This window comes from Pteronotus mesoamericanus, unplaced genomic scaffold (assembly GCF_021234165.1).
Source record: "Pteronotus mesoamericanus isolate MK-2021 breed Mesoamerican mustached bat unplaced genomic scaffold, CSHL_Meso_final contig_1193, whole genome shotgun sequence".
Taxonomy (NCBI): Eukaryota; Metazoa; Chordata; class Mammalia; order Chiroptera; family Mormoopidae; genus Pteronotus; species Pteronotus mesoamericanus.
This window is the reverse complement of record NW_026555039.1, coordinates 2,655,163-2,666,255: the sequence shown is the minus strand read 5'-3', so window position 1 is coordinate 2,666,255 and position 11,093 is coordinate 2,655,163. Positions and strand designations below refer to the sequence as shown.

Below are 11,093 nucleotides of genomic sequence, written 5' to 3'. Positions count from 1 at the left end.
GCCATCGTGGCTGGAGCCCAAGCACCCGGTGCCCTGCCCAGGGCTGGGGACAGGTGTACTGGAGCCTGGTGCCTGGCCAGGGAGTCACCTGACCCACGGCCAGAGCAGGCTCGGGACCGCAGAATGGCGGTGCGTGGCAGGGCACCTGCACCCACCCCCTTCTCTGCCACTGGCCCCCCAGCCACCGTGGGCAGCGCTGCTCCCTGGCCAGTGCTCTGCTCCGCGTGAGGGTTTTGGAGGGGCCCCCCTAGGAGAAGGCGACTGCTGCGGGAGCGCTGGCTCCCTCCCCATGGCGCCCCAACCAGCTTCTCTGGCTCTGAGCCCCATGAACAGCCTCCCCGCGCCCCCCCCCCCGGGCAAACTCCGCTTCGGGGACAAGGTTCTGCGCTTCCGTCGGTCCGAAGGCGCCTAACCCGGCAGCCAGAGACCACGTCCCCGAGGGTCCTGCGCCTGTCGCCTCCCGGGCCGACGCGCGGACGTTCCCGTTAGCGCCGGCTAGACCCGCAGTGGTGGGACGGATTGCGCCGGACCCCGGGCCGGGAGCACGCCCGCCCCGGGGAGGGGCTGGGCCGGGCGGGGCCGCTGGAGCCGGAGGGGGCGGTGCCCACGGCTCGGGGGCGGCCGGCCGGGGCGGCAGGTGGCGGGGCGGCAGGGTTCGGGGCGGGGCGGCTCCCAGCTCCGCGCTCCCCGCCCTCGCGCCCGCGCCCGCGCGAGCGCCCTCACGCTCCCGCCCGCCTGTGCCTCCGCCGCGGCCGCCGGAGAAGCAACTTCGCGAGCGCCCGAGACCCGCCGGACCCTGGCGCCGCGCGCGTCCAGCCCGAGCGGCCGGGGGCCATGGACGCGCTGGCCTGGCTGCTGCCCCCGCTCCTCCTGCTCTGCGCGCAGCGGCCCCGCGGCACCAGGTGAGCGGCCCGGGTCCGCGCGCGCCGGCGCCGAGACCGGGCTGCGGGGACGGAGCGGCGCGAACCCCGGTCACCCCCGTCTGCGCGCCCGGCTGCCTCCGCATCCGCCCCCACGCACCGCCCCCGTTCCCCGTGTGCGCCCCCCATTCTCCCATGCCGGTCCTCGCCCCCGGTTCCCCTTGTGTCGGCCCCCACCCCGAGTTTGCCCTGTCTCGCCCCCTCCGGCACCCCCTTGTCTGATCCCACCTTTCCCAGGACGGCCCCGCGCCCTCTCCGCGCTCCCGCGCCGCTCTCTGCACCCTGTTCCGCCACCGCCCCGGGCGCTGTCCGCTGTCCCGGTGCTGAACCGGCGGTGCGGGGCGGGACAAGGGTCGGCGCGGCTCCCAGTTTTGCCCGGCCAAGCCCGGGCGTCACTTGGCCGGCGCCTGGCTAGCGAGCGCCCTTCCCCGCGCGGGCTACGCGCCTCGCTGCGCGGGCAGGAAGAAAGGACCTGAGAACGGGGGAGGCTCCGCGGGAGCCGAGCTGCGCGGGTGCCTGTGTCCCGGGGCAGGTCTGGGCGGACGGGAAGGCGCCGCCTCCCCACCCCCCGACCCCGGCCGCCGGAGTGCTGCGGGCGTGCGGCCAGGACGCGGGGTGTCCTCTCAGGGGCCCTTTCATCGGGCAGCCTCCGAGCTCGGGAACACGCAGGTGGGAGCCAGGCAGGTTCCCTGTCAGCTGGAAACACGGGTTTTTTTCCTGACAGTCAGGCAGAATGAGGGCCCTGTCTCCCAGAGAAGGGTGAGGGCAAGAGCAAAGGCCCCCCAGGCCAGGGCTCCCTCCCGCTGGCTTCCAGGGACCAGCACGGTCGGGGCTTGCTCGCCTCCTTGCTGGGCCACCGTCCACGGGCACCTTTTGTGAGGGGCCTTTTGGTGCAAGGTCTCTGCAGAAGAACCAGAGCAGAAACAGACCCTCCCGCCGCCTCCTTCCCCCGCCCCCCACCGTGTCCAGGTGCCATGGTCAGCCAACGGATGTCAAAGACTTCAGAGCCGGGGGTGACTGACCACCGGCCTGCGCGGGGCTGTACGCGCTCAGGTGGCGCGCACCTGGAGAGGCGGCCGTGGCCAGAGTTCCTCGCTGGCGGGGCGGCGGCAGGGCAGCAAGGCCTGGGCCGGGCAGGGGGAAGGCCACTGTGCCGTGACCCTGGCTGTGCCGACACGCCCCGTCCTCGGGAGGGTGTTGCCTTTTCCTCAAGCCCCAGGGCCTTCTGGCTTCCTCCTTTCCCGCTTCACAGGACCAGGAAGGGGTAGGTGGAGGGGACCGGAGCCGCATGCCCTGGGCGCCCGATCTGTCGGTGCCCCAGCCCACGGCTGCGGCGATGCGATCTGAAACCCAAGGCTCTCTGAACCCCAATTTCGTAGCCCAAGCTTGACCGCAAAACTCACTTGGCAGGAAAGCTCGCCCGGCTCCGACAAGTTTGTCTTTATCCGTCCCATTTCGGGGCGTATTCGTGCATGCCCTGCTGGGGTGTTCTCCAGGCCCCCCGCGGCTGCACGTGCACCATGCCGCCTGTCTGAAGTCTGGAATGTTCTGACCTGCAACCTCCCTCTGGCCCCGGGTGTCAGGTGAGGAATGTCACCTGTGCTTTGTGGGCCTCGGGGGGCAGCCTTCAGACATCCTCCTTTCCTGCCATCAGCTTTGGTGCCCTCACCCCAGAGAGCAGAAGAACCGCACCCTCGCCCTAGGCGTCCAGGTCCTCACCCCCATGGCGCGGGGCACAGTGGGACTAACAGGAGGTACCTGTCCCGGCTGCCGCTGCGCAGGGGTGCGGGTGGGAGAAGCTCGGTGGGACGAGAGGCCACGCGCGGGCCAGCGTCGGTGGGCTGGTCCAAGCCGTGCCTGCCGGTCCACTGGCGCATGGGCATCGAGCTCACCAGCTGCACGCCGAGCGGGAGGCCCGCGCCGGCCGCCGGCGCCTTGTCTCCTTGGAGAGGCCGCGCCCGCAGCTCCCGCCTCGCCAGCTCCCCGTGCGTTCGCGCGGGGCTCCGCTTCGCCTTGGTAACTGAGGTGCCAGCGCGGCTGGTGCTGCTCTAAAAACAGAGCTGTCAGGGCTCCGTGGGCTGGTGTGTGTGTGGTGGGGGGGCCTCGGAGGGAGGAGGCCCCTGCTTTGCTCGGCGAACCCGCCGTCCCTTCCTGTCCCCGGGGGCACAGCCAAGAGCCAGGGGCGGGTTTGTTCGCAGCAGGCAGGGGCGGGCGGGAGGTCTGCTGACACCCGGAGCGCAGGGCAGGAGCCGCCTGTCACCTCGTGGCGGCCACCCTGCCCCAGGGGTTGGAGCCCGCACTGGCCTCTGTGCGCCCGGGCACCGCGCCGAAGGCAACCCCTGCCTTGGGCCGCCATGGCGGGCCCGGGCCGTCCCGGGCAGAAGCCCCTCCCAAGACTCCGGTCAGGGCCGCCCCGTTCTTACTCCAGGCTGAGCTTCCTGTACTCGACGCCCACCCCCAGCTGCCCCCAGTACCGAGACCGGCAGGCAGCGCGCCCCCCTTGGCACGCGGCCCCGCGCACCCCTTCACAGCTGGAAAACGGCCGGCCCCCATCCTAGGTGACGAGTGGTACCGGGGGGAGCCCGTCCCCTCCTCGCCCCCAGAGGCGGCACAGGCCAAGCGATCTCTGGTGTCTGGCCACTTCCAGGCCAGCTTCACGCGGGGGCTGGCCACGGCCTGGCCCCGCACCCCGGCGTGGGTGCGTGGTGGAGGGCAGGGCGCGGAGGGGGAGGTGTCCCCGTCTGCGCCGCTGCCCTGGGGCCTGGGAAGGACGGCGTCTCCTGGCGACCTCGTTCCAGGCTGCCGCTGCCGCTGCCGCTGGATGGCAGCTGGGCCAGTCCAAAAATAAAGCCTGTTTCATATCCCTTTCCGTCGACCTTCAGGGTGACCTCCTTTGCCTGTTTGATGGCGCCTGCCTGGGGCCAGGGCTCCTTTCATTCCGTCTCACGCGCTGTTACACAGCGCTGGCCCTCGCCCCGGGCGGGCCACCCCCACGGTGGCCCCAGGGGTAGGTTGGGGGTCTTCAAGTGTCATCAGCTGAGAAGCTCCTGGCGCCAACTCAACCATCTTCTAAAGGCCTCACGTGAAACAGACAAGGGGCCTGGGCACCCCGCCTGCTGGGGCTTCCTAAACTGAGGCAGCCCCGGGGGTTCCGGAGCCCCTGAGAGGACGGGGTGAGACCCCCTCGTCCAGGCCGGCTGCGCCCCGAGGCCCGGCTGCAGGCTCAGCCCCGGACCTCGAGCCCCCGCCCGCCGCAGCTCCAGGATCGCGCGGTCCCCGGGGGCCCCCCGCCTGCGCCAGGCCCCCCGCTGCCCCAGGTGTGTCCAGCCGAGCGCCACCCCGTTTACTCGCTGCCCCCCCACCGGGGCAGACTTGCACTCTCTCGCCAGCACCATGGTTTTGAAATGGGAGCCTGGTCCGGAGCCCGGGGCGTGCGGGGACCTGGGTGGGACCGTGGCGAGCTCGTCCCTGGGGAGGTGGTGCACTGGAGGGGTGGGGACGGAGACAGGGCCTCGGAGGAGGCCTTGGCTGGCTCCGGAGGAGCCGGAGTCGGAGAGACCGGGCGTGGACTGCGGGGGCCCGCGTGGGACACGGGGAAGGGGCTGGACGCGGCGGCTGCACACAGGGCGGGGCCTCGGCTTGGCTGCGCTGACCGGCGCTGCGCAGCAGGAGCTGGGCGCCCGGCTGCAGAGGACGAGGAGGCCGTCCCGGGGGGCAGGGGCAGCAGGCTGGGGGGCCGGGGCGGTGGCTCCTGCCATCGGGAGGGGAGGAGCGGCCGCGGCACAGTGGGGCCCCGGGAGTGGACGCAGCGGACGCAGGGCCGGGAGGGGGCCCCTGGGCCAGAGGCCGTGGCTGGCTCTGTGGGTCTGCCTCCAGACACAGGGCGCCCTGGTCTCAGGGGTCCCGGCCACCCTGGGTCCGGATCTTGGCCCTGCGTGCATCCGCCGTGGGCTCAGGCCAGGCTTGGGGCCCAAGGTGACCTTGTTGGAATGGAAACGATTCCGAGAATAACAGGACGGTTATTCTTGGGTGCCCCTCGTCATCGCTGGCTCTGGGACTCAGGGGACGCGCCCTGCCTCCCCACGGTGCACGGCCCCCCGTGGGCTGGAGGAGGGGCCGTGAGTGCCCTGGGGCTGCTGTAAGGACCCGGGGGCTTAGGACTGCAGACACACACCCTCTGCCAGCCCCGGAGGCTGCCAGCGCAGGCCAAGGCGCGGGCAGGCTGCCTCCTTCCCGGGCCCTGAGGAGAACCCGCTCCGAGCCGCTCCCGGCTCCTGGCGCCTCCGGCCTGGCCCGTGGCTGCATCCCTCCGCCTCAGCCCCCGTACTTGGGCGGCGGCGGCGGGTCCCGCCAACCCAGCGCGACCTCGTCGTAACGAACGGGAGCAGCAGACCCCCATTTCCAATAAGGCCCCGTTCGGAGGTTCTGGGTGGACGTGAGTTTTGGGGGCTGCCGCTCACCCCAGGTCAGGTGAGCAGAAGGAGGGTGAGCGGGGGTTGCTTCTGGGGAGTTCGGTGCTTCCGGCTGTCCGGCACGTGGGGACGCCAGGTGTCTGCCACGCGGGGGCAGGATGACCAGGAAGTCTGCGGGCTTGTCCTGGACCAGGGCTAAGGCCGCCCCCATCCCTGGAGTCAGACTACGCTCCAGGAGCACAGGGCGAGGTGGGGCCTCTGGGGTCGGGAGGGGACAGAGAGCAGGAGGCGGGCTGCGCCGCCCCCGCCCCACCCCCGTGCCATCCAGGACCTCCCCTGCGCCCCCCCCCCCCCCCCCGCGGCCCTGGGCCTCTGCCTCCTGGTGGCACCTTTCCTCCCAAGGCACCTCCTGCAGGGACCTCTCGCCTCGGAGGCTGCAAGTCTGCTGCGTGCCCTGGTCGGGCCGCTTTGGCCTGTCCTGTGAGGGGCTCTGACATGGGGGGCTGGGGCTGGCGGCCCCCCGGGTCATCTGTGGAGGGAGCCTGGGGGCTCAGGCCAGGCTGGGGGCCCTGCCGGCCCCTGGCAGCCTCCACCCAGGTGGAGCCGGCAGGGCAGGCGCTGAGCAGAGGGCCCTACAGCTCCCTGGGCCCCTGCCCCCAGCGTGACTCCGGGCCTGGTGGGGCTCTCAGGGGGCCCCCCCGCCCTCGCCCACCCCCCCGGCCTAGGTGCCCAGCACGGAGCTGCAGCCTCAGGCAGGGGCCCAGGTGCCATGCCAGTGCCGCGCCGCGACCGGGGACCCCTCTCTCCCAGGGCGATGAACGACATCGGGGACTACGTCGGCTCCAACCTGGAGATATCCTGGCTCCCCAACCTGGATGGCCTGATCGAGGGCTATGCCCGAAACTTCCGGCCGGGCATCGGAGGTGAGCAGGCGGGCGGGCGGCCGGGGCGCCGGGCCCGCGGTGCGGGGGTCCCCTGGCTCCGGGCGGGCCGCCGGCCCCGGGGACACAGCTGGGGCCCGCTAGGCCTCTCCGCGGACTTGCGCCAAGACGGCACCCTCCCCAAAACGCCCGGCTGTCCCGGTCCCGCCGGCCGGGGGCGGGGGCCCAGCCTCAGCCCTGCCCCTTCCTCGCAGGCCCCCCTGTGAACGTGGCGCTCGCCATCGAGGTGGCCAGCATCGACCACATTTCCGAGGCGAACATGGTAGGTGCCGCCGCCCCCGCCCCGCCCTGTGCGGCGGCGCCCGGGCCGCGCTGACCCGCCGGTCGCCCCGCAGGAGTACACCATGACGGTGTTCCTGCACCAGAGCTGGCGGGACAGCAGGCTGTCCTACAACCACACCAACGAGACCCTGGGCCTGGACAGCCGCTTCGTGGACAAGCTCTGGCTGCCAGACACCTTCATCGTGAACGCCAAGTCCGCCTGGTTCCACGACGTGACCGTGGAGAACAAGCTCATCCGGCTGCAGCCCGACGGAGTGATCCTGTACAGCATCCGGTGAGCCTGGCCGGCCGCGGGGAACCCGGGGCCCGTGGGGGGGGCGGGGCGGGGGGCGGCCGCCACCCCCTCGCACAGCCAGCAGCGGCGCAGGGCGTGCGGCGCAGGGCGTGCGTCGCTGCCCGGACGCTGGCAGACGTAGCTTTTGGCCAACGCAGTGCCTTTTAAAGAAAGAATTGGGGTGAAATTCACATCCCATAAAATGAACCGCTTATTTGTTTTTTATTTAACCTTTATTGCATTCTTTCCGTTAGTCCCCTCGTGCCCCCCGCCCGAGCAGTCCCCACACTGTTGTCCGTGCCCATGAGTCCTTTTTCCGTTCGGCTCGATCCCTCCGCCCCCTCACGGCCCCCACTCGCTGTGATCTGCGAGATGAGCCATGTATGTATGAACAATTCAGTGACATTTAGCACATTCACAATATTGTGCAAACAGCACCTCTCTCTGGGTCCAGAAGATTTCATCCCCCCAAGAGCAGACCCCGTACCCCTTCAGTGGTGGCCCTCCTCCCCCCCGAAACCACCGGGCCGCCTTCAGTCTCTGCCGATTTGCCTCTTCTGCGCCCTTTGTATAAAATGAGTCACACGCCGCGTGGCCTTTCCTGTCTGCCTGCTTTCACTCGGCGGATTGTCTTTGGGGTTCAGCCACGTGGTCCCGTTGGTCAGAACTTCATGCCTTTTTGGGCTAACATCCCATACATGGGCCCCCCGGTTTCTGCATCCACCCATCCAGGATGCTGGCTGCCTGGCTGGACCCGCCTCTTGGGCGGATGCTGGACTGTGTCCACCTTCTGGCAACTGAGCCACACGGCTGTGAACATGCGTGTTTGAGTGTTTGAACATGTGCTTTCTGACACATGCCTTTTAAAAATAGAATTAATTGCCAACATTTTAAAAATCGGCGGGGGGGGGCGTTCCACGGGAATCTAAATTCTCTTGGAAAATCAGAACGTTGGCAGCCGTCTCTCGCTGGTCCGCTGTTGGTGGCCCGCACGGACGCCTGGGGCCATCCGCGGGCGGGGTGGGGCCGGGTACCCGGCCGCACCCGCCTCCTAGGCCCCGCCTCAGCCACAAAGTCCAGCGCTTGGCAGGATGAAGCAAGGGAATGAAATCCAGTCCTTCGTTCCTGAAGGAAGACCCACAAACACCTGTAAAGTGGCCAGTTCTCCGTTTCCGCCGGGAAGCAGGCACCTCACCGGCGCAGCCCCTGGAGTCCCCGCTCCGGGCGTCGCGGGGGCGTCGCGGCCTGTGGGGCGTGGGCACGGCCGGCTCACAGCCGGCCTCATGCCCGGGGCCTCCCTGGTGTGCCGCCCACACAGGATCACCTCCACTGTGGCCTGCGACATGGACCTGGCCAAGTACCCGCTGGACGAGCAGGAGTGTGCGCTGCACCTGGAGAGCTGTGAGTGCCCCCGGGCGGGCGGGGGCCTGGCTCGGGGCCGGGAGGCGCCTGGGACGGGGCGTCCGTGGGGCGGGAGGCCTGGACGGGGGCAGGAGGGGCTGCGAGGCCTAAGCAGCGGCCCGCCCCCTCGGGTCAGCGCCCTGCCCTGGACAGCCAGGCCGCGGCGGCGGCCCCTGCGGGTCACTGGGCAGCGGTGACCTGCGCTCCTGTCCGCTCCCCTGGCCCCGTCGACGGGCCCGAGCCTCCTGGCTCCTGGCGCTGCTGCTGCTGGGTCGGGCCCCCGGGGGCGGCCGGGGCTGAGGGCACTGGACTCCGCCGCCCACCTGGGCTCTCCCGCAGACGGCTACTCGTCCGAGGACATCGTCTACTACTGGTCAGAAAACCAGGAGCAGATCCATGGGCTGGACAAGCTGCAGCTGGCCCAGTTCACCATCACCCGCTACCGCTTCGCCACGGAGCTGACGAACTCCAAGTCGGGTAGCGCGGCCTCGTGGGGCCCCTTCCTGGGCGCGGGCTCCGGGTTTCCGTGGGCATTCAGCTGGGCCCCGCCCGGCTCCAGGGCCCTGCGGGGGCAGCGGGGGCGCAGGCTGCACAGTGTGGGCAGGGGCCAGCTCCTCTCCGCCTCTTTCTCAGTCCCCTGTCGCTTCCCGGGGGCTAGCAGCGCGCTGGATTTGGGGGCAACGCGAGGCGTGTGAGGTGCTCCTTGAACCCCAGCGCTGCAGGGGTTCAGGGTCCAAGCCTGCGGGGCTGCCTAGTGTCCTGGCCCCTCCTGCCCCGTCACCGGGGCCGGGGGGCCCCGCCTTGCTCTTTCCTGGGGCCTGGCTGTGCGTGGCGGCGGGTCAGGAGAGGGGGGCCCCGGGCCCGTGTGGGGACGGTGGGGGACCCTGCCTCCTCGCCTCCCTCTGGGCGGCCCCGAGGCAGGGCAGCCTCTCCCTGAAGGCCAGGCCCGGGGCTGGGGAGACCCCTGGCCCGCCAGGCTGTGGGGGGAGGTGGAGGGGATGGGGTCTAGGGCCTGCCTTCCTTCTAAGCGTGGCCGCGGGGGCGGGGCGGGGCGGGGCGGGGCGGGGCGGGGCGGGGCGGGGCGGGGCGGGGCAGGGCGGGGCCGGGCGGGGCAGGGCGGGGCAGGGCGGGGCCTGACGGGTCCTGCCCGCAGCCGGCCAGTTCCCGCGGCTCAGCCTGTACTTCCACCTGCGGAGGAACCGGGGGGTCTACATCATCCAGTCCTACATGCCCTCCGTCCTGCTGGTCGCCATGTCCTGGGTCTCCTTCTGGATCAGCCAGGCCGCCGTCCCCGCCAGGGTGTCTCTAGGTACCGGCCTGACCACCCCGCCGGGTCGCTGGTGGAAGGGCGGGGGCCGGGAGCAGGACCGGGGCGCGTGGGCCGTGACCTCAGGCCTTGCCCCCAGCCCCTCGAGCCGGCCGGGCGGGGCCGAGGGCCGCAGGGCCAGGCCTGGTCACAGGAGCCCGGCCTGCCCCCGGCCGGGGAGAGCGGGCGCCAAGGTGACCCCGTGCCTCTCGCAGGCATCACCACGGTGCTCACCATGACCACCCTGATGGTCAGCGCCCGCTCCTCCCTGCCGCGGGCGTCGGCCATCAAGGCCCTGGACGTGTACTTCTGGATCTGCTACGTCTTCGTGTTTGCCGCACTGGTGGAGTACGCCTTTGCCCACTTCAACGCCGACTACCGGAAGAAGCAAAAGGCCAAGGTCAAGGTCATGGAGCAGAAGGCAGAGGTGAGGGTGGGCCAGGCCGGGTCTCCGGGGCCCAGCACCAAGGACAGCCACCCCCACCCCGCCACTCACACCCACACCCACACCCAGCACAGGGGGAGGCGGCCACTGTTCCCAGAGCTCAGCTCAGGACCCTCTGCCCACTGCTCTGGGGACACACCTGCCTCCCAACTCCCTGGTTGTTGCCTGCCGGCCCGGGGCGGGGTCCGTGGGGTGGCCCTCAGCCCTGCCCCGCCCTCCCGGCAGATGGACGTGAGGAACGCCATTGTGCTGTTCTCGCTCTCGGCGGCCGGGGTCTCCCAGGAGCTGGCGGCGTCCCACCGGCCAAGCCGCCTGCCCGGGAACCTCCTGGGCTCCTACCGGTCGGTGGAGGTGGAGACGGGGGAGGCCCGGAAGCAGGGGGCCGCCCGCGCGGGGGGCCTCCGCGCGCTCTTCAAGCCCATCGACGCGGACACCATCGACATGTACGCCCGCGCCGTGTTCCCCGCCGCCTTTGCGGCTGTCAACGTCATCTACTGGGCGGCCTACACCATGTGAGGCCGGCCTCGGCGGGCCGACGCCTCCAGGGAGAGTGGACACTGGGCTGGACCGGCCGCTCCGTGAGGTTTCCAGCGGGGCAAGAGCGGGAGGAAAGCCTCGGCCTCCTCAGGGGCGGCGCTGTCCCCACCTCGACGGACACCCCCGGGCCCTCCCACCGCCTCTCCTGAGACATCCAGCCAGTTCCCCCTCCCCCGCAGCAGAGCTGGCTGACCCCGCGGCCGAGCCCGGTGCGCGCAGGGCCCTTGGGGGCCTGTGCACGTCGGGGACTCGCAGAGTGAGCCTGGCTCCAGGGCCTGCTCTGTGGGACTGAGCCTGGCAGGAGGGACAAGGCCAGGCGTGGACGGTGCTCGTCACGTTGGTGACAAGGTGGAGACAAAGGTGCATGGGCCTTTGGTCCCAGCATGAAATAAAGCAAAGCCTTTGGCTGGCGGGACGTTCTCTGCCACCGCAGCGGCACTGCGGCCCCTCTCCTGGGGGCCGGGGGCCCTCCGCCAGCCGCGGGCGCGCTGGGCGCAGGACCGAGGGGCTCGGGGGCGGCCCCCAGGGTCTCAGCCGGAGGCCACGTCCAGGGTGTCTGTGGGGGGGCAGAGGTC

At 71.2% G+C, this 11,093-nt stretch overlaps 1 protein-coding gene across 1 annotated transcript; it reads left to right on the top strand.

The window, feature by feature from the left end:
- Nucleotides 1–811: 811 nt before the first annotated feature.
- Nucleotides 812–10,926, top strand: GABRD (gamma-aminobutyric acid type A receptor subunit delta). Its single transcript, XM_054583456.1, has 9 exons — nt 812–902; nt 6,143–6,255; nt 6,468–6,535; nt 6,609–6,829; nt 8,148–8,230; nt 8,570–8,707; nt 9,384–9,539; nt 9,752–9,963; nt 10,207–10,926. Exons 1-9 carry the CDS (start codon nt 835–837, stop codon nt 10,495–10,497), a joined length of 1,350 nt encoding a protein of 449 aa, XP_054439431.1. The 5' UTR covers nt 812–834; the 3' UTR covers nt 10,498–10,926.
- The last annotated feature ends 167 nt before the right edge of the window (nt 10,927–11,093 follow it).